At 42.6% G+C, this 22,151-nt stretch overlaps 1 protein-coding gene and 1 long non-coding RNA gene across 3 annotated transcripts in view; one reads left to right on the forward strand and one right to left on the reverse strand.

The window, feature by feature from the left end:
* Window positions 1-22,151, reverse strand: part of LOC138140563 (uncharacterized) — a 142,525-nt gene that overhangs the window by 61,917 nt on the left and 58,457 nt on the right. The window lies entirely within an intron of this gene.
* Window positions 20,966-21,990, forward strand: LOC138140561 (THAP domain-containing protein 2-like). The gene is made up of 3 exons (XM_069061637.1): window positions 20,966-21,120; window positions 21,384-21,525; window positions 21,648-21,990. Exons 1-3 carry the CDS (start codon window positions 20,968-20,970, stop codon window positions 21,854-21,856), a joined length of 504 nt encoding a protein of 167 aa, XP_068917738.1. The 5' UTR covers window positions 20,966-20,967; the 3' UTR covers window positions 21,857-21,990.

The raw sequence follows: 22,151 nt of genomic DNA on the forward strand, positions 1-22,151 counted from the left end.
AGATTACAACGCACTATGTATTTGTTTCCTGAATATTTTCAAAGCCTACGTGCTAATAAATAAAAAAAATGTATGCAACAAATGTTCAAAATGGGCACAGTTTGTTTCTTGACCAATTCCAGATCGATAATAACATGCATCCCTTACGTTTTACAACATTTCCGCTTACTGCAAGAATTTTTCGAGGACAGTTTCTTAGAATTAAAGCATTTACCTAAAGCTCTGTAATTATACACATAGGCAATTATACATACATTTCTATATACATATGTATATCATACTTTTTTGTGACAAGTGTACATACAAATTTGTATAATAATACGAATAAAGATTTATTTATTTATTTACAAAACCTGCGGGAAATGTTAACAAACCTGCACCTAAATTGCCAGAAAAGAAGCAAAAAAGAAAAATTCACCCAATCACCATCCGCCACGATGAATGTTAAAAGAATTAATCTCTCGAAGGCAAAGAAAAAAAACCCTCAAAGGGTTTGGCACTGCTCAAGCTGTCCAGAATGATCTCCAAGCCCCTGCCGCTAGTCCTCGTCGAGGTTCTAGAGGATGAGGGGCAAATTTTCGAATGAAGGACGGTTTGCCACCTTCTTATCACGGTCGAGCACCCCGCAAGAAGGAGACACCAACCCAATACCATCCTTGCCACCGGTTCCACCATTCGCATTGAAATTGTCACGCGCAAACAATGTGCGTGAAATGTGTTGGGAGTCACGCTATTCAGGTCTGTAAAAAGACCCGAGACGTTGCGGTCAAATTCGGTAACAGTCGCGGCGCCCACACAGCCAGCTACAGCGGATGCCTCAGGTTTACCAGAGTGTTGGGCAAGAAAACTCGCCGCCAAACACAGCCGAAAAATCGCGCCCCCGTCCCCGCCGAGGCCCCCACCAAGCAACCAACTCCAGTCACCGGCCCCGCCAGGCAACATCCCGCGATCCGAAAATCAGTCATCACGGACCTAATCGTTGCGATTCAGACATCGAGCAGCAAAAGTTACAAAACCTACAGCAAAAGATACAAAACCTACAGTAAAAGTTACAAAACCTGTAGGAAAAGTTTTCAGACCTGCACCTAAATTGACAGGAAAAAAAAAAGACAGCAAAAACAACCCAACCATCACCCGCCACGATGAATGTTAAAAGAATTAATTTCTCGAAGGCAAAGCCGTGCGTTGATGGTAGCTGGGTCAATCCGATTACCGCAGATGACTTTCGGGCACTGACCTACCCGCTCGAGATGAGGCGAATGCCGTACCACTCGTTCGCTTGCCCCGAAAAAAACAAACCTCAAAAAGCCCGCGCCCTCATCCCCTCGACCGGCCACCCCAAGCAAACATCCCCCGATCGGAAAGGTCATCAGCAGAGACCGGCGAAAAATGGTTAAGGCTGTTGCCTAGTGGTTGGCCAAGCAATGGTAAAGCGCGCTAAACGGATTTTAATTATTTTTCCACAGTTTTATGTTTGAAGCTATGGTGACTATATTTTTTGTTAAACATTAACGTATCTCACGGGGCTACTGTCTCAGTTTTTTGAAAAATCGCTTCATTCTTTTTAAAAAAATTAATAACGTTTTTCAGCAATGTTCCTTATTTTTGCTCAATTTTTCATTTAGAGACTATTTAAAAAGTTCACTAGATTCAGAAGAACGTATCTCATGGGGCTACTGTCTCAGTTTTTGGAAAAACAATATTAGATTGGAAGCAAAAAAATAAACAAAAGCCTCAACAAAACGCGTAAAATTCGGTTATTAGGCAGTCCACTATACTTCTCAACTACCTGCAGCCCCTGGAGGTCGTAAACTCGGGTTGACATTATCACTACTTAACGCCCGCAATGCAACTTTTGTTGGGAAGATACTTGCACTGGGCTCACGGGAACATCCTCGGGGCAGGCCCGGCGTGCCGCCATGGTCAACTTATGAATCCCATTTTTAAAATATACCTGAAAGATGGCCGGATTGCCGCGGTGCGGTATCATAACCTTTCTATCTTTTTAACAAAGTAAACCAATCACTAATTCTAATAATAGAGAGTAATTAAAATACCTAATACCTACATATAACACTTTTTTTGATCGAGCACCAATTATACCCATCAAATATATACACCAAATTAATTTGTTGTGAGTAGGCTACAAAATGGCCTACTAAATTCACGTAAAGCCCCAACGACTTCAAGGTTAAACTGCCAAATATTTTTGTCTTTTTCACTTTTCAATATCAGATTTGATGTATAAAAATAAAACAGCCCGTTAGGTGTTGCTTAATGACACTTTCCGGCTATGATATTGTTATTATAACTCACTTACCGGACTCAAATTGATGATGCAATTGAACATCTACCGGATAGTATGAAATAAAAATTTAAACTATGTACCGGGTGTCCCATCACTTATGACAAGCACGAAAATGACTTTAAAACTAAATTATATTTATATGAAAGTATTATAGGTGCATAAATACTGTGCACCGCCACAAAAATTGGGTATTACTTTTTTGTTAAAATTAATTACCTAGGTACAGCAGTAAAAAAACTATCAGTTTAAAAATTTAAATTAAAAATTAAAAATTTTCTTCCATGCAGTTCAAATTTGGTACACGTTACGCTCACGTGCGTTACTCAAACGTTTATAACAAGAACAAGAGGGACTTGCAGTTCGAGCCCGGACAGAAAGTTTGGCGTCGAAACAAGACCCTTTCCGATCAATATAGAGGGTATTCCGCCAAATTGGCACCCAAGTACGTGCTGTGTACTGTGTCCAGACGAGTTTCGCCGATAATTTACGAACTCCTGAACCCCGACGGCAGCCGCGGAGGTAGATGGCATGTGTCAAACTTAAAGCCGTACTTCGAACCTGGTGACGAGCGGGATGCTGAGGACGGATCAGATCAGAGCGATTCCGACCGAGATTATGAGCCTCAGTCCGATACTGACTCTGAGTAAAGAGCGCATCACCCCTGTCGCGACAACCTCCTTTCCGAATCGTTCTAAATTTTGCGCCCTTCGGTCACAAAATTTTATTTAAGGAGGGAGGCTGTGTAACAGTCAAAATCGCCGGTGCAGGAGGCGGAGCGGGTCCTGCAAATGCTAGGGTACTTTTACACCATTGTGCGAACACCTGAACACAATAAAAAGTCAAAACAGATCAGTGACGTGACTCTCGACACGTTCGCATCTCGGCTCAGCCCTCGAAGGGAGTCGAACCTAAAATTTCCTAAATTAATTTCATTTCTCGGTACCCGACGTGAGGCACCCGGACAAATACCGTTTTACCGTGCCTCAGAATTTCAGTGTGTCGGCCACTACACGTCGACAAGTCATCTCGGCTGCGACTTCCTTTCTTTACCGCTGTCCTGTCTAAATGTTTTCTTCTCAGCCGCGGAAGGCGTCTCCGCCCCGGATGACCCATGGCGAAAGTCCCGTTCTTTCCCTGGGACGGGGCTCCTTCCGAATCCTCTTCCAGTTTAGCTTTCTTCCCGAATCCCGCTTTTCGCCCACGTCGCGCAGGTAAACAAACAACCTAACGTCAATCCGGTCAACCAACTCGGAATCAGACACGGGGCAGGAAAACGCACCACGTTAAGTTGGCAAGAATGCGCGAACTGAAATCAGCATGTTTCCGACCCGGGCCGAGCCAATAGGAGAACGCCGCGCGAGTGACGAAAAGGGGGGAAAAGCCTTGAGTTTCCGTCTTCATTTTTCCGTAATGGCCGTGTACTGAGACGCGCTTTCCGACCTGCAACCCTGCAAAATCGACGCCATCTAAGGTAATTATCGCGCGAATCAGCTAGCAAATATTCGAAAATCAGCATTTTCATAGATCCAGCGGCGTTTCGAGAACCACCACCGAAAACCTGCGAGCTGACCACGCTGCCGCTTAACCTCGTCACGCGAATCGACGTCTGATCCTCAAAAGAGGTAAAAATTGCACAAAATTAAAATTCGAACGCGCGCTACGGCAATTTTCGCAGCCAGAATCGCAGATAGTCGCCGATAAGGCTGCTATAGCACCATTTGGGGGTGAGAAATCCCAGCCACCTCGGCAGGCGAAAGCCCGGAAGCTCGCATCACGACCCCGCGGCAGATTCGACCAGCGAGGGCTACGACCACCACCCCTCCTGAGGCGCCGTAGCAGGACCTACCGGAGCCGACCGGAATCCACCCCGTAGTACGCAGGATTCACGGAAAGCAGGCCAGAGTTGTTTCGTACCCTACCGCTATTTGTATCGTTGTCAAATCGTTGTAAATCCTACCGTATCGTACCGCGTCGAGGACGGTTCGCCAGCTCGGACTTTTTTGTCTTGATTTCCCGTGTCCGTGGAGCTGCGAAGAATACGCACTCTGACTTACCGTTTGTCGTCCCGTTTGTTTTGTCAAAGGTAGAGAGAGTCAATCACGGAAATTAAAGTCTTGTTGTAATTGTTAACCTAGTTGTAAGTTGTAACTAACTAACCTTAGATAAGTGTTATTTTTGAACTGCTTTGTTTTTTTTACGCCCAAGTGTGACAAGAGTACTCTTGACTGGCCAGTATATTTTTTTTGATCGCTGTATACGAGTTGCTCGCCGCTTGACAGGTGCGAGTGTTTGACAGGCAGTCAATATATTGTTGAAAGTTTGTGTTTGTTTCCTTTTCGAGCGGCTTTCAGTAGTACAGAGCCGAAATCAAGCTACTTGGCGCCCTATTTCGTTTTGTACCGAACTCTGTGGAGGAATCCAAGAGTTTGTCCGAACCACGACCCGCTCCCTAACAAATACAGCTCCGGTGCTTGTGTGTGACTGTCTTTCGGAGGTTACAATATATAGAGAAATAAAATCCGTGATTAAAATTTAATGAAAATGTTTTGATGTAAAGATATTTGGTTTAATTAATTTGGGGCGTTTTACTTTATGAAAATGGATTGAAAAAAATTAAATTAAGAAACCTAAGTTAAAATAGGTATATCATCTAATTATTATTAACCTAAAAACTATATAATCTCAGAATGTGACACTCAAAATGCAATCACAAAGCGGAAAATATTTATCCCAATTATACATTCATAAACTTTTCTGTTCCCATCCATTCCAATATCGAACCCGGTATCGGTCGTTTGGGCCAAACTACCTGCGTCTAGTAACGTCGAGTAAACGGCCAAGCTGTAGGTAATTATTTGTTCTTAGTAACGATTGAATATAGAATATTAAAACCCCTACTAATTTATACAGAAACTATAATTTTTTCCAATAAATGTCTAAATGATTCTGACAAAGTTCTAAGTATTTTTCTGCAATTGGAGAAAAGTTGTAAGTATTATCCGATAACAGGTTTTTTTTAATGGAAATGATTTGTACATATAGGTAATGAAAATGGGTGCTATTGTAATTCTACCTTTCTACGCTAAATAACCCGTAGGATTACGAAAATAAGATTCAATCTCTGAACTTTGAAGTTATGGTCCAATTTTTACCCTTTTGGGATGACGTCACGATTTCCTTTCTCGCTTTCTCCATTGAAACAACAGGAACAAACAAAAAAATGCGATGCGTTTATTTATGGTTATTTTATGCTCCTGTCAATTTGACATTTTTTTTATTTTTCAGTTATTAGTTATTACATTGATTACAATCGTAAACTTTCAAAGCAATTGTCAACAAAATTGAAATTTGATAGTTATTTTTGATAAATCCAAATTTATTTCTGATCCTAGAGTAAAATTATTACCCATTTGCGATGACGTCATTATTTAGTAACTTCACGTTTGAGCTAGGATCAGAAACTAATTTGAATTGATCATAAATTATTTATGATCAATTCATTATTGTTATGAGGTTAGGTATGAAAACGATTGTAGTCGAAGAAAGCCATACCCATATTATGAAATTTTCTGACAATTGCTTCGAAAGGTTATGTTTGTAATCAATGTAATAAGTGAAAAAAATTAAAAATTGTCAAATTGACAGGAACATAAAATAACCACAAAGTAACCAGGAATAAATAAACATACTACATATTCTGGACAAAAAATGTTGTCCACCTTTTTCCTATCATTTCACAAAAATTTGGTGTAGTTTAAGCTTTATTGTCATTATGATTGACGTTTGCAAATTAAAATTTGAAATTTATTACTGTCACCCATAAAAACATAAATTATAGACACAGTTTGATTGACACATGTCAACATGTGAAGCGAGGTTATTCGTTCCTAAAGGTCGCTTTATAGCATATGTGAGTGGAATGACAGTGGACGAAATTTCGTATACGCGCACGCTAGAAATCGCGACTTCTAATTAAATAAAATTGTCGAAATTTTCCAGACTTACCTGGCTATTGGTAAGGTACATTTCATAATTTTTTGATAATTTTTCACTTACAAACAAAGCCAAAAAAATTAAAATGTAAATTTCAACCAAAAAGTCAAATTCTGATTTTTATACTAACCTATCCAGATTCACTTCCTATAATTATTTACGAAATCTACGGAAAAAATACCAATTAGATTTTGAATTAAACGCAGTTTTACATTTCAACTTTCAAAATCATTTTTATTTATGACCTGCTACTAAATTTAGGTGACAATGGAAATTGTCAATTTTATGGCAAAAAGGTTTAAAACGGTCGGCTATACCTTTGTTGGGAAATTATACCATTGTGCCGTAAATCACCCGTCTGGCTTACGTTTAAATAAAAAAGCGAATTATTTAGCTAACCAAGTCAAAATTTGTAATTGTGCCACCAGGGTTTGATGGGCTAACAGATACAGATTCATTTAGTGTAAAAACTTTATAGGTAAAAACTAATAAAACTGTTACGGCCTTATTTATTAAACAAACAATTTTTTTTAAATTCTCAAATATACCTTATCAATAATTAGTCAGGTATATAAAATTTCGCCAATTTTAAGTGAAAAATTATCAAAAAATTATGAAATGTACCTTACCAATAGCCAGGTAAGTCTGGAAAATTTCGACAGATTTTATTTAATTAGAAGTCGCGATTTCTCGCGTGCGCGTATACGATGGCCCACCCGGTATAATGACGTCATCGCAAATGGGTAAAACTTGGACTCTAATAACTATTTTTACGTTAAAATTTGATTAATAGTGTCAGTTGTTTGACGTTTATTAGCTATACTCAATTTCATATAAATGTGCATGAAAATCTGATTTTCTGTTAGTAGTAAAGCTAAAGCTAGTGACTTTAACTTTCAAAGTTGCTTGCTCTGCGCGAACCCGATTTGACTAATTTTTCAGTTTTCGTCCATTTTAACATTGCTGATTTCAAAAGCAATGTTACGTCTTTTTACTGATTAAAAATTAAAGTAATTCTTATTTGTTTTTGTCTTTGTATTTTTACCAAGTAAAGATTTATTAGACATGACCTTCATAAATGTGACTTTTGTAATGTAACTAAATTAAAGGTGCTTTTACATATGCACAGCTCACTTGATGAACATTTATATGAAATCAATTATAAAGATAGCAGAGATACGAAAAATCTGACACTGTCAAAGTCATAGCCTTTACATTTGTATTAATCATTGTCCGTTATTTTCTTCAAAAGAATTTTCTGCAAGTAAGAGATTCAACTACTAAAGTGCACAGATAAATACATCCAAACTACAAGAAATAAGAAAATCTAAAATTTGCCAACAAATTTGTTCACAATACGAAGATTTAATTCTCTTGTAAAATGCTAATTTTATGACTGACCGGTCTCGAGAGGGTACCTGCTGCAGTGTTTGACCGATCCAAGAATTCTGAATACTTCTGCAACTTGAACTACACCTCGCCCAAAAGTTTACTGTGCAACAGCCTTAAACGCTAGCGAATAACTCCCACCACAAGACCCTCAGTGTCGGCGCGCTCTATTAGTGGAGTAAAATCGGACTGCAATATGACTCTTATTAGTGATTCAAAGGTATAACTAAATGAGACCTATCCGTATTAATAAAAGATAGCAAATGTTTTTGTTCGCTATTTTATAAGCAATTGCTTTAAGTGATATTAATACAAGTGTAGCAGCTAATGCTAGTGAGACCTGGCTAGCAAATGCTTTTGCTCGTTTTAGAAAGCATTTGCTTGATGATATTAGGATTTTTTACTATTTTTTTACTAAGTTTAGCATTTACTTGAAATAGTAAGCAATTGCTAGGATAAATGACATTCTCCTTCGTATCGTACTAGTAGTTATAAATCGGCTGTTAAAGCACCATAAAAGTATGTTCCAAGTGCCAAGAAACCGTAAATTTTACAAAGAAAGGAAAGACAATACCATTACAAGAGAAGATGATGTAATAGTTATTTGAAACACAAGGCCAGAAACTGCACGTTTGCCAGCATGAGTACGGTTCGCAATACGAGTCGATAGACGAGTATTGTAAGTACGAATGCTCGCAAAACAGTTTCTGGACGTGTGATACACAAAATTTTTCATGCCGACTTCTGCGGCTTTTTGTTTAATGGAAGTTAAAGCACTTGTTTTAATAATTGGTATTAGGGACTTTTTTTGTGTTGGCAACACTTACATTTAAACATTTAAATTTTAAAATCAACATCGCTCTTGTTTCCTGACATTTATTAAATTTAATCAATTTGTTTTGTTTTTTGACATTCTCCTGAAACATTTGTTGTAATAAATACACCAGCCCATATTCAAGAAGTGGCTCGAAACGTAATTTTAATTAATTAATTTTAGTTAAATATTACTTCTTTCTAGTTTGTACGTTGTTATAAATAGAAAAACATTTTTAACGAGCCATCCACAGAACAAACATTGACGTTTGATAGAATTCTGATAACAAATGCCAACCGAAACCGATGACAATTCAAAATCCCTACTTTTAGCCGGACTAGGCCGGCAATGTATGTGTTTCTGGACGATTTCGAAATCTGTAATTTACCAAATTCCGGCCGGCGGCACGAAAAATTGTTTTTCGGCCTCCGTCTAGAAACACTGATGTTTCATTCGTGTAAATCGTCTGGAAACTAGCATTTCCCTGCCTAGGCAAGAAAATCGAAACAGGAATTTTTAATGAAAGATTTTAGGTTGGCAGCAGAAAATGTCAATGTCGTGTGGAATTTTGGTACATTTTTTTAACTGTAAAATATTGATGTCGGGCAAATTTGTATCCTTTATCGCAATCTATACATTGTGTATAGCAGTAGAGGCCGAGGGGGTACCAAGCGACGTCTTAGTAATAACAGAGAGGACGACGATGGTTTTGAATGTTTGAGGAATTGATTGACTTTGGTCGTGACTGTTGCTTCTTGGATCCTTTATGTTGCCAATGAAAGAAAAATAAATTCTCCATTTTAACAAAAATTATTATATTTTGCTTTAAATAAATTGGCAGCCGAAAAAAATGTGTGTATTACACGGCGAGAAAATGTTTTCCAAGTGCTCGCACTAGTGCCGCCTCGGCTGGCGCCTCTGCTCCACAAACCGTGTTTGCACTTGTAAAATAGCATTTTCTAGCCTTGTGATACAAATAACTATTCATTTCCGAAATGAAAGTATTCAGTGAATTGCTGATTTTCTTGGGAATCACGATGAAGAAACGCGTGGTGGTGCTTTATCTTCGGTGATGAAGATAAAAATATTGGTGCGATATGTGGCTGATCCAGGCATAAAAAATAAAATTATTCATAGAGTAATAAATAGTGTTAAACTATTTATAGGATTTCAGTTTGGGGTAGCTGAACTCATGGAAATAAGTCAACCAATTGTATCGAATGTTGTAAAATTTGTCACGGGAAAAATTATAGACACGGCACCACTTTGGATTCATTTTCCTGGCGCCCTGCGTTGAACGGCAAGCAATTACTTATCAAGTAACTAGCATATGCTTTCGTCAAGACGATTTGTTTATTAATACCAAAACAAGCAATTGCTAGAAGCAAAAGCTTTTACTTTAAAGCAAATCTAATGCTAAGAGCAAATGCTTGGAAGCATTTGCTTATTTTTATTAATATCACCCAATGTGATTTCTGCCCAGTGCACTGAATGTCAACGTGAAGAAATTCAAGCAAGGGCGAGTAAGCGGCGGTCGTGAACAGACGTGTCTCTCTGTAAGGTAAACAAGAAAACCAACCTAAAAGTCACGATAGTGCACGCGAGTGAAGTGCTCTTGTGAATCATAAATAAACATCAAGACAAGCCCCTGCGGGCCCCATTGACACCTGGGACCCCCAGCATCGGAGCGTCATTCCAAGGGGAGCACACTGGTAAAAACCGCGTCAAAATCCGACCATTTTTGGCGCCACGACGGCGATTTTAGTGAATTTTAAACATCAGGAGCATAGGAGGCGAGAAGACGTGTTTTGTCCGGCTTCTCCACCAAAGTGATATCTCGGACTTCGAAAAATTTCGCCAACCAGTGTGTGCGAAGTCGGGATTTCTCGACTTAGAAAAATTTTTACGTTCCACTCCCTGGGCTTTGAATAATTTCGGCCCACCGGACTTAGAAACATTTTCAAAACAGACTTCTTGACTTGGAAACATTTTACGTTCCACTCCCTGGGGATAAAGGAGGGTTCTAATTACAGGGCCCCTTCGCCATTGGACCTTCTGAATGCGCCAGAAAGCTCCGGGTTCGAAAGCACAAAGCTCCCGCGATAGAGCTTTTAGGAGCTTTTAAGCTCACTTGTCGGGAGCAAAAGCTCATCGAGCTTTTTCGAGCTTATGTGCTTTCGGACGAAACACCTATTCCCGGAGTTTCAGCTCGATACGACGATCTTATCGTGCACCGCGCGGGACGGCGATTTCGCACCTAACCCTTCTTTGGACAGCGCACACCGCAAAAAGGTCGTCAAGTATCGTGACGAAGCTCAGCTCACCCGGTGCTTGGTGCGTGGAGCTTTGGTACAACCAATGAGAGCGGAAGAAGAAACGCAAGTGCGATTTGCCAGCGCTACCATCTCGTGGCGACGTGTCTGGTCTTCCGAGCCCACGCAGTCTGCGTGAGTTGGGGCTGACGGACCGGGAGCTGGCACAATATAGCACCTACGCATTGCGCGGCTCCTGGAGGAACTGGGTAAGGTTTGGTGCGTCTACGTATCCACGGATGGGGCGTGGGCGCCCAGAAAATCTCCAAAGGCGATCGTCAAAACATATTGGTTTCTACAACCGTCCGTTCCCCTTTTATCGTTTCTAATTTTTGCTATCGAGTCTGTTTCAGGTTAGTCGGATGGAGAAACGAGAAGGATTCGTTGGCAGATCACAGTCTTTTCCATGTCATCAAACTTGCCCCGTCAATCCTAGCTGATATGATGATACTGAGTCTCACTCCCGAGCGCTAGATTCATTTCAATCTAGTTTAAACGCAATGAAGGAGGTTTCCAACCAGATCTGATAGCCAAATGCCTCGTCATCTAATCAGTGACGCGCATGAATGGATTAACGAGATTCCCACTGTCCCTACCTACGAGTTCCGATCGAGCGGTCGGACAGATCGGACGTACTTGAGAGCGACTACCAGTTGTCTAGAGCACGTGGGTCTGTTTTTGTAAAGTTTGTTTTCTAAGTGCCTTGTGTGCTTGGGGGCTACCGCGAGACAGCTTTCAAAGCGAAGTGTGTGAATTGTGGTGAAGTGGGTCTGTAAACCCGTAACTTAGGTTACGGCAGAGCAGCCACCGAGCGGCAGTTTGCGCGTTGTGTTGTGCCGTTTGTTGTGCTTCCCTGTGCCTTGTGTGCTAGCGAGTGCCGACCTACGTGTCACAACAAGGGGGCTACATCGTCGAGAGTTGTGCAACAAGTGTGCTTCGGTATTATTCGAGTGTCCTGTGCGCCCGAGTGAAGCTGAGGACACCCACACAACAAGGGGGCGACGCCCAAAGTAAGTGGATTACAGTTTCCTTTCAGGGGGGCTGTAGAGAGCGGCGTTTCTACGGTCCACGTGCCGAGAAGTTCTGGAATGTTCCAGAACGTTCTAGAAGCTTTCGACGCGACACAAAGGAAGGGTCGCGCAGGTAGGCGGTTAACCATCTGTTTCAGCTAGAGAGCGGCGTTTCTGCGGTCCACGTGTAGAGAAGTTCTGGAACGTCCAGAACGTTCTAGAAGCTTTCGACGCGACACAAAGGAGGGGTCGCGCAGGTAGGCGGTTAGCCATCTGTTTCAGCTATCGACAGCCGAAACATTCCGGAAGGATCGGCGAAACCACGGACCGCGATGACGGAAATCGCGGAAAAAGCGGGGACCTCGGGGCAAAACCCGGACGAGAAGCGGGAGCCCGTCCCAACAAACTGGGAAGAACGGGAGGCGGCCTCAGCTACGACAACGGGGGCACCGGCAGCCGCAGCAGCGGAGATCGGCGCAAAGAGAGCGCGAAACGAGGCGGAAGAAAGCGGAGAGGAGTAAGCCCCAACCAGGACGAAAGTCCTGATAAGAGGAGCGGAAGCGGAGACAGAAACTCCGAAGAAAACAGACGAAAAGAGCGGCGACACCAGACAACTCCAGCCCGGACAAGGTTGGACGATCGAGGCGGCAAGAAGGAGGATCTTCGCAGCGCTGAAGAAAATTACAGAGGCTACCAACAGAGAGATGACGGAAAAGCTGACCTTTCGACGGGACGACCAGCGTCAGGTCCGAGAGGCGCAGGACGAAATCCAGGAGGCGGTAAGCGACATGCTTATGGAGGTTGTCCTGGCAAGAGAGGAGCGTGTGTTGCAGGTGAGACTGCAGAGGATGGAGGCCACAGCAGGGAGAGACATGAGGGGACCGTCTCAGAAGAAGCTGGACCAGCTACGGGAGGATCTGGCCAAGGAAGCCGGGGTGGAACCACCAGCGAGAAAGGGGGCCCAGCCACCGACGGAGCAGTGGGAAACCGTCGGAAAGAAGAAGGGCGCGGAGAAACCCCAGGGAGGTCAGACCAAGGGGGCGCAGCAACAGGGGGGCCCAACCGAGGAGGCACCGACTAAGGGGGCAAAGCGCCAGGTGGGGCCTGCCAGGGGGCGCAGTCCCAAGGGGGCCCGAAGATGGCCTACGCGCAGAGGCTGAAAGCCCGCGTGGAGGAAGTCCACGAGACCGTCGTCGCGGCAGATTCGGGATGCGGGTTGAAGAGTGTCCTCCAACAGGTGGACATCAAAATGATCGGGGGCCCGGTGGCCCAGATGAGCACCCGGAAGGACGGGTCTGTGGTCCTTGCCTGCAAGACCAAAGAACAGAAGGAGAAGCTGGAGCAGGAACTGCGCAATAAGGAGGGAGTGACGGTGAGGGACATCCCAAGGATAAACCCCACACTGATCCTGAGAGGGCTGGAGGCACACTGGAGCGCCGAAGAGGTGGTGGCGGACGTCCACCAAAAGAACGACTGGTTGCACGGAGGACAGCCGCTGGAAGAGTTCCGGAAAAGCTTCGGGTTCCTCACCAAGAGGAAGTGCCAGAACGAGAGGCGGCAGAACATGGTCTTCGCCGTGGAACCGAAAATCCACCACGGGGCAATGGAGAGAGGAAAGGTCGTCGTCGGCCTGACCCTCTGCTTCGTAACGGAGGAGATCCGGGTGAAACAGTGCTTCAGGTGCCATCGTTTCGGCCACATAGCGAGGGAGTGCAAGAGCAAGGAGCTGTGCTTCAAGAGGGCCACCGGAAGAGCGAGTGCACGGCGGAGGCCAAGAGGTGCCCGAACTGCGTCAGGGCCAGGAGGGGGCAAACGAACCACGGCGCGACGGACAGGAAGTGCCCAGAATTCCAGAGGGTGATGCAGCTGAAAGCGAGCAGAACCGCAAGGATCTGAACGGGACAGGTGAGTACTCGCATAATACTCGGGATAATCTGGTAGTATTTCAGGTGAATTTGGGAGGCGACGGACCTACAGAAGACGGCGGAGGAGCAGAAGGCGGATGTGGTCCTCATTCAAGAGTCGTACTGTTACATGCCGACGTGGGTCGGATGGACCAAGTACGGCGGGGGCCGCACCGACAAGATCGCTACGTTGGTCAGGACCGGACGGTGGTCGATCGAGTTGACGCAATTCACAGGACCCACCACCAGGACGGTGGTCATCGAGGGTGCAAGGGGCGACATCGCGTTTTCTAACGTGTACGCAGGGATGGGCGGTGTCGACAATTTGTGTCGACTATGTCATTGTCGACGCGTCGACAATTAGCTAGATGTCGACAAATTGGGAGCTGTCAACAATGTCGACAATGTCAACAATGTCGAGATTCCGATAATTAAAGTTTTAATTGCATTCAGAAAACATCCTTACTCTCGAAATAAAAATTTAAGAAAAGTGACGGTTTTAAATGCACTCTATGTAAATTAAAAAAAAAATCCAAAACAATCAAATCGAACATGGTCCGCAATCCGCATTAACAATTTGGTTAAGTTGGAAATAATGCTAAAGCTGAGTACGGTTGGTCAATAAGGAGGATTGCGCCAAATTTATACAATTACCTATCATTTAAGAAACTAAATACGAAATTCATTTTTACCGTTATGTTTTAAAATTATATTATTAGAAAAGTTTTCGCTACGGGACTGCGGCCGGTCGGGTTCGAGTTAGGTAGAAAATTTCAAGGCAAAACCGAACATCTGGCAGCTTCAAAAAATTGCACCCTTTAACGCTCCAAATTGTTGTAAACAACACCGACCCAAACAAAGCCTTTAATAAACATTTCAATGCCGAGTATGACACTTTTATCCAGTGACGGCTCGTGTTTCGCGAATATGGGTAGATCGGTAAAGCTCTAATTAGTCAATTTAACTTTTTGATAGGCATCCGCGTGACAAATGTAGGTTCATAATTAAAAAAATGTTACATAGTAAAACTAACAAGTGCAAGTGCACTTGGCTGCCCGTTAACCATATATGTTTCTGGTACTATGGCGGACAATAAATTTAGGCCGGCCTGTCATTGGCTTGACATCAAAATGTGAAGCTGGCATTATGTTCAACTAACCCCATTTTCGATTTTTGTCATTCTTGTCATCGTGACAGCAATAATCAAAATTAAAATTGGGAAAAGAAGCGTGCACCAGAGAGAAGTGCTACTATAAATGAGTTATGCTAGTGGGTCATGATCTGTAAGTTACGAAAAGGGCGAAGGAAACGCCAAACAACTTGAAAACCTTCAGTTTGACAAACTGACACATCAGTCATAATGACATTAAATGGTGGCTTGCATTAACTTTTTTGAAATGTCAGAAAATTGCCGGCCTAAATTTATTGTCCGCCATAGTACAGAGTTTTAGAAAACGCGCGATTATGACCACTTTTCGATTGTATTAAATCAACCATTGAGGGTTGTGGAACTGGCAATTTCTTCACAAATATTTTGTCATCATAAGACAATGTATGAAATTTATTTACCAATAAATAGTTAATCAAATCGGCATTGGTACTCACTACATCTTTTACATTTGCCATTGTCGGTGTGTTTACCTACTTACCACTTACACTCACTATTTAAATAATACTATAATAATTAATAACAGATTAAACACATAAAACAGAAACAAAAGACGATACGTTAAACGGTTAGGAGCAGACGTGAATTTGAAGTTAAGGAATTAAACTACGCAAACGCAAACTCTAAGGTTCTCGATGATAAAATAAATAAGGTAGCGACAACTCATTGTTTTACGGGATGTTTGTATCGTGTCACGGGATGTTTGTATCGTGTCGATTAACTTGCATATTGCATAGACTCCAAATTAAGTGAGATGGAAATATTGGCGCAACCGTTGTCGTTACCGTAGCAAACTCAGTTTAGCAGCGCCACAGCGCTAAAACAGCTGTCGGCCAAATTAACTTTTGCCGGGGTTGTGTGAAACGAGCTAAGCTATCCGTTACAAGTTACAGCAACATAACTTAAGATTGGTGAGACGAGACAGCTGGACGTACTTCTGAATGTATTCATCGTTTAAAAATCGCAGTGCAAAGATTAGTCTGTGTGCACTCGGCAAATACGTCACTGGCCGACCCTTCCCCTTCCTTGGCCGAATGTATTTATTACCTATTTAATAAACACTTGCCGCAGGAGCCTAGGAACGCCTTTGTCAATTATTGTCGTAGTTTTGTAAATATTCGTATGCATTTAATTTTTGTAATGGTGAAAAAATAACTTTAACTTCAATATCTAATTTAAATTGGTCTTTACTGAGGCAATTAAAAAAAAACGATGAAGGCGAACAGACATCATAATTTATGTTTAGTAGAATTTTGCGTTTATTAAGAGGTACGAGACAGAAATGTAAATTGTAATTTAAGTTGTTATTTGTGTTTGAAGAAAAATAACGTAAACATTTTTTTATCAGAAAGTATAAAAATAAAATTCGTAATTTTGTGTGGTACGGCCCGGCCGACTCTGCCGCCCCTAACGAGCCGTCACTGCTTTTATCCAATGTTTAGCAGTGCAGCAGTTGTGCTGCACACTTTCAACATATAGGATATTTATCTGACTCTGAAGGCCGATCTAATAAAACTATAATATTCACCACATACAGGGAGAGGCATTGTGTAGGTGTATTTCCCAAAGTATTACAATTAAATCTGAATTTACTAAGAACGATCCCTGTAATTGAGGAAAGGACTGTGGGTTCGGAGTTTCTACCTGATTTGACAAGAATTATGAATGAGACAAAAATGACCCTTATGGCAAAACATTTTTAAGGTAAAATTACAATGAAACAGTCGGTACCAACATCTTCATCTGGTGTCCCATCGGTTTATTAGTCTGGCCTTCAGTCGGGCAGGGGACGATTGCGCCGATATGACCTGCTATAATCCGGGGTCTCTCAAACTACCTGTAATCCACAGGTACGATTGCGCCGGTACTAGATTTAATCCCTTAACGGGAAGGGTAATTAGTATTAGTAAGGTAGCTGTACCTGTTTGCAAATAAAGTAGGGCTAGTTGGGAATATTCGGACAGCGTTTTACTAAAATCATTAGTTTCGTCCAACAATATTCAAGTGATCGCTGGAACAAACGCTACAATGGAGAAGATCTTTAGTGAACGTGGCAAGATTCTTGTAATTTTCGAAAATTTTAAATTCCGAAATTGTGGAAGCACGGAAAAAGCTGTAGTTTGTATATATTTTTTTTTTGTAAATAAATGGTTTGTTGAGAATCTTTTATATTATTTGGTTTTCATAATTGCTTTTAAACATCGTTGGGACCCACCATTACCTACTACCTGTATTTTATTGAGGGGCTCACAGAATCAGGGGTGCGGCGCAATCGTGCCCAGGTATTAACAACCACTTGCGTCGCCTCGGCGCAATCGTACCATCGGCTTAAAACGGGCAGGTACTACCGGCGCAATCGTCCTATACCGCTTCAGTCACATAAATATCCTAAAAAATACAACACCGAGAAAACAATTTGCAGACCCTTTGACGGCTTTCAATTAGTTGTTCTCCGATGCCACCCGGCACCCGCACAAAGCTTCCGTATTTAAGTACATAGTTACCTGTCTACGTATGACACTTATCACAGCTAATATGAAGTACGAGGAGCAATTGTATTAAAAAAATAGCTGTTCACGATTGATTTAAACACGCAGTAGGCCAAGATATTTTTTTGTTAGTTTGGCGTCAGGTCTCGTCATATGACCTTTCGTTATTAAATATTCGTCTTGTTGTCAATTCCGTAATAGATTTTTTCTACTTTGCGTTCGTACTGATGCTATTACGATACTGTTTTGCGTATCGTAATAGGAAAAGGCGTGATATAATAATAATACTAAAAATAGTGAAATTTAATTTTTTAATTTTGACGGATACTGTGGTGTCGCGGCAGACTGCAGACGTGACCTTGGGTGGAATCCTTCAACTTTAACGGTTTTACATTTTAAATAATTTTTTTCATTGAAAAAGTGGCAAAGTAGAAAAAATATTGTATGACATCTCGTTTATAAGGCATTTTATCGCACTTACTCCTTTAGGGCACTCCTCGCAAGCTCGTCGTGCTCTAAAACCGTGCGTGCGATAAAATGCTTCTTATAAGACTCGTATCATAATATACTATAGTACAATTCAATTATAACCTAAAATAGATTTATTATGCTAAATCACAATATTGATTACTGATTGCCGACTTAAATGTCAGATTTTCATAGACATTTCGAATTTGAAATAATTGTGAATGTTGTATAATAAATTGTTGGCATATATACGACAGTGCATGTGAGATTTAAGTCATACATAACCTCACATTACATATTACAATTTCCGACATTGTCGATATTGTTGACGCAGTGTCGACGTTTTATCGACATTGTCGACATTGATGACATTGTCGACATTGATGACATTGATGACATATTGTCGACGTGTCGATGTCGACAAATAAAGTCGACGCGTCGACGCCCATCCCTGCGTGTACGTCCCTCCGAAGGGCCCGTTGGAAGGAACTCTGACGGTGTTGGAGGAACTTCTGGCGAGCAGAAGAGGAAAGCCGACCATGATCGCGGGGGACCTCAACAGGAGACATCCAGCATTCGGGGGAGAAGAAGAGGACATCAGGGGCCGGCAGATCATCGATCTAGTCGGAGCAGCCAACCTGGTAGTGGAGAACGATCGGGATTCAATCCCGACGTTCGAGACTGCCAACGGGAAGAGCTGGATCGACATCACACTTTCCAGGGACGCGACGGTGGAAAGCTGGGCAGTCAGAGAGGAAGAAACTCTCAGCGATCACAAGAGTATCTTTTTCAGCGTGGATATCGGAGAGAAACGACCAACCAAGGGAAAGGAAGAGGATCATGATGGTGCACCAGGCAGATTGGCAGCTGTTCAGGGACGCGAAAGGGGCGACCTTCGAAGAAGATACGGCGGAAGACATGGCTTCCGCCCTCCAGGGGTTGGCAATGCGGGCGTGCAAAGCCCGCATTCCGTGCGGGATCAGGAGAGAAAGGAAAGGTAACGTCTGGTGGAGTGCGAAACTCAGACGGATCCGGGCAGGAGTTCGGAAGGCGGGGAGCCAGATGCAGGGAGAAAAAAACCAGGAGCGCCGAGCGGAGCTCCGAGAAACCTTCAAAAAGGAGAGGGCAGCCTACAAGATGGCGATCAAGGAGGCGAAGATCGAGGCGCTCCGGAAAGCCCTGGCTCAGGGAAGTCCGGAGGATCCGTGGGGGCTCGCGTACAAGCTGGTCACCAGCAAGAAGAGGGGAGCAGCAACGCCGTGGACGTCGATCCAGGACAACGAGGGGAACTGGGCCGGAAACCGGACGGAAACCGCGATGGCACTCATCCGGAAGTAATTCCCGAAAGATGATCCAGGAGCAGACACGGCCGAGAATCGCGAAACGAGAGCCAAGAGGCCAGAGTGGAGCGACGACCAGGCCAGAGAGATTACCCAACAGGAACTCAGGAGGACCATCCAGGAGAAACCGAAGAAGGCGCCAGGCATCGATGGTTTTCCATCCGCAGGATTCGAACATCTGGCTTACAGGACGTCGTCGAACGTGGCCCTCGAGGTGCTGGCGGGTTGCGTTCCGCTACACATCGAGGCAGCATCCGCCCACTCAACGTGGGTGGCCAGCAAGTCTCGCGGTTTCGAGGGTAACCTCCGGAGGTTCAACCTGACGGAGACAACGGGTGAGTGTGTTTGTTCAACAGGTGCGCAGGACACGGCCCAACACATCATTGGAGAATGCGGCGACCCAGGGAGGCAAGAGGCAAGAGAGAGATGGAGAAGAAGGGAGGCGGCCACAGGAGGGACGTTCCCTTTCCAAGTGACCGAACAAACCAAGGAGGAGGAAGTGAAGAACTTCAACCGGTTCGCGGAGGAGGTCAAAATGGAAGAAGAAATGGAAACCAGCGGGTAAGAGGGAGTCGTAACAGGTTACACACTAACACACGTAAGAAGTTAGTTTTGTATCGTCAACTTGTGGAATTAGTGAGAGGGAGAGAAGGAGAGAATGAGGGTATGAACCCCGCTAATTTTTGGAGTGTGGTTTGTTGGGATGGGTTCCCTGACGGTGGTTCCGGTGGAGAACAGGAGAGGGAGCGGAGCAGCCTAACGTCCTCTGGGCAGACAGGCTGGGGGTAGCCCCAATAGCATTACCATGTCCCTACCTACGAGTTTCGATCGAGCGGTCGAAGAGAGCGGACGGGTCCGAGTGCAGCTCGCTGTTATCGTTGCAAAATCGAAGCGTTTTTGGCTGAAATTGTGTTTTAAGTGTTGATTCTGGTGCCTTGTGTGCCGGGATACAGCTTGAAATCATTTTAGTGGAGATTGGGTGAGATTAAACTTGTTTTTTACAGAAAAACAGTCGACCACGTGGAAGCGGAGGTTAGGACGCCACAACGGGCAGAGAAACGGTCCGAGGACTCGAGAAAGGAGTCGAAAAGCAGCTCTGCTGTTAGTCTTGGAAAATTGGAAGCACGAGGGCAGGGAAACGAAGGAAGGAAATTGCCGAATTAAATAAATTTCAGGTGCACGTGGTTACAGTGGCTTTATAAAGACAGTGGCGACAATGGAGTGGAATGATTGGCCGATGCAGTCACATGGTATACAGTCGCCATTTTGTGTCGAAATATCTTATGTTCACCATTGAATGTATTGATAAGATTCGAATTATTCCATTCAATTGTGAGAAATTCCGTTTAGGTGAAGTGTATGCAGTTCGAGGCAGTGTTTATAGTGGTTTTACAAAACATTAGAGATAGTTACAAATACTTATAGTGCGGATTTTTTTTTATTAGGAACGTGCTTACTTGTGTAGTGGGTGAGTATACAGTCTTGATCTTTATTATTTGTCCACACGAATATCGAAATGTGTAATAAGAGTTTCTTGAAGATAATAATAATCGACGAATTAAGCTACCTCAAAGCAGAGATAACATCTCAAAGTCTGTCAAGACCAGGAATGGGCGGAATTATAACCTCAAAACAGTTTTCTAGCCCGTGCCTCAAAACGTCAGGTCAGGTCAGGTCAGGTGGGATTAAAATACCTTGAAAATTATTCTTGAATTCCTAACCATTTCTTGAACTGACAACCTAAATAATGATAATGTTTGTTTCAGTACAAAATGCCTGGTTGTTCTGCAGTTAAGTGCAGCAACTCTTCAGAGAAAAATTTCTTAATGAAACGTTTTCCAAGAGACAAAGCACGTCGTAAAGAATGGCTGATTAAAGTTAAACGAGATAACTGGCAACCGACCGATAACTCATGCTTATGTGAGGTAAGTCTTTATTTTATATTTATTTGTCATTTATGTACATACCTTTCAAATACTTAAAGTGTTCAAGTAGATAACTATGTATTGGTTGCATATTTTCCAAAATAAAATAGTAGTAGGGAGTAATAATACATGATAATAAAAAAATAATTAAGTTTTTATTGAATGCAGCCATAATATTTACATGTTCTTTGATGTTTTATTCATATAGTAATGATAGTGTGGTGTTAGTTATGCTTTTTACAGAATGCTTGTATAATTTATAGGCACATTTTGCCCCAGAAATGTGGGAAAAGACTCGAGTTGATGGAACGAGGAAACTGAAAGCAAATGCAGTACCTACGATTTTTTTCTTCTCACCACCTTTAGCTTCCAAACGAAAGTCGTCTAAGAAAAGAGGGCCCACTTGTAAGTTACATTTTAATATAAAATGAGTTATATTTTTGTATGTAAGAACTACTTAGTAAGAAGGAGTCAGTATGTACAGATTTAAAAACAAGAGGTTTTAAAAAGTAATTTTTTCATTGCAGCTAAATCTGTCATTACCGAACCCAGTACGTCATCTGCTAATATGTATCAGGAAGAAAGAGAGAAGGTGGTCAAGTACAAACGTCTTTACAGGAATGCATGCAAGAAGCTTAAGCTACTCAGCCTGAAAACATCCCATAATTCAGAAGATATGCACATCACACACAAAATTTTCAATGAGGATAAAATAACAGCATTGAGAAAAAAATAGATGTCCAAATCAACAAAATTCATGAAGTGGTCAAGCAGTACAATCACCCGCTCGCTAAAATTAAAGTTTAGCTGTGGGAGCAGCGGCTATGAGCAGCTAATAAAGGAAGGTTATCCTTTACCCTCTATACGGACCTTGCAAAGGCTTGAAAATTTAAAATTTGACAGTGGAATTTTAACGGAAGTTTTCGAATTTTTGTACATAAAAGTTCAGTCATTTAATAATCATGAAAAGGATTGCATGTTGGTTATGGATGAATGTGCCATAACCGAAGGGAACCAATACGACAGTGCGC

Source organism: Tenebrio molitor, chromosome Y, assembly GCF_963966145.1.
Source record: "Tenebrio molitor chromosome Y, icTenMoli1.1, whole genome shotgun sequence".
NCBI lineage: Eukaryota > Metazoa > Arthropoda > Insecta > Coleoptera > Tenebrionidae > Tenebrio > Tenebrio molitor.

Excerpts from the sequence above, each read along its gene's own strand:
- LOC138140561 (XM_069061637.1), top strand. The coding sequence starts at position 20,968 with ATGCCTGGTTGTTCTGCAGTTAAGTGCAGCAACTCTTCAGAGAAAAAT. Across the intron at positions 21,121-21,383 it reads ATAACTCATGCTTATGTGAG|GCACATTTTGCCCCAGAAAT; the intron begins GTAAGTCTTTAT and ends TATAATTTATAG. Across the intron at positions 21,526-21,647 it reads TAAGAAAAGAGGGCCCACTT|CTAAATCTGTCATTACCGAA; the intron begins GTAAGTTACATT and ends TTTTCATTGCAG.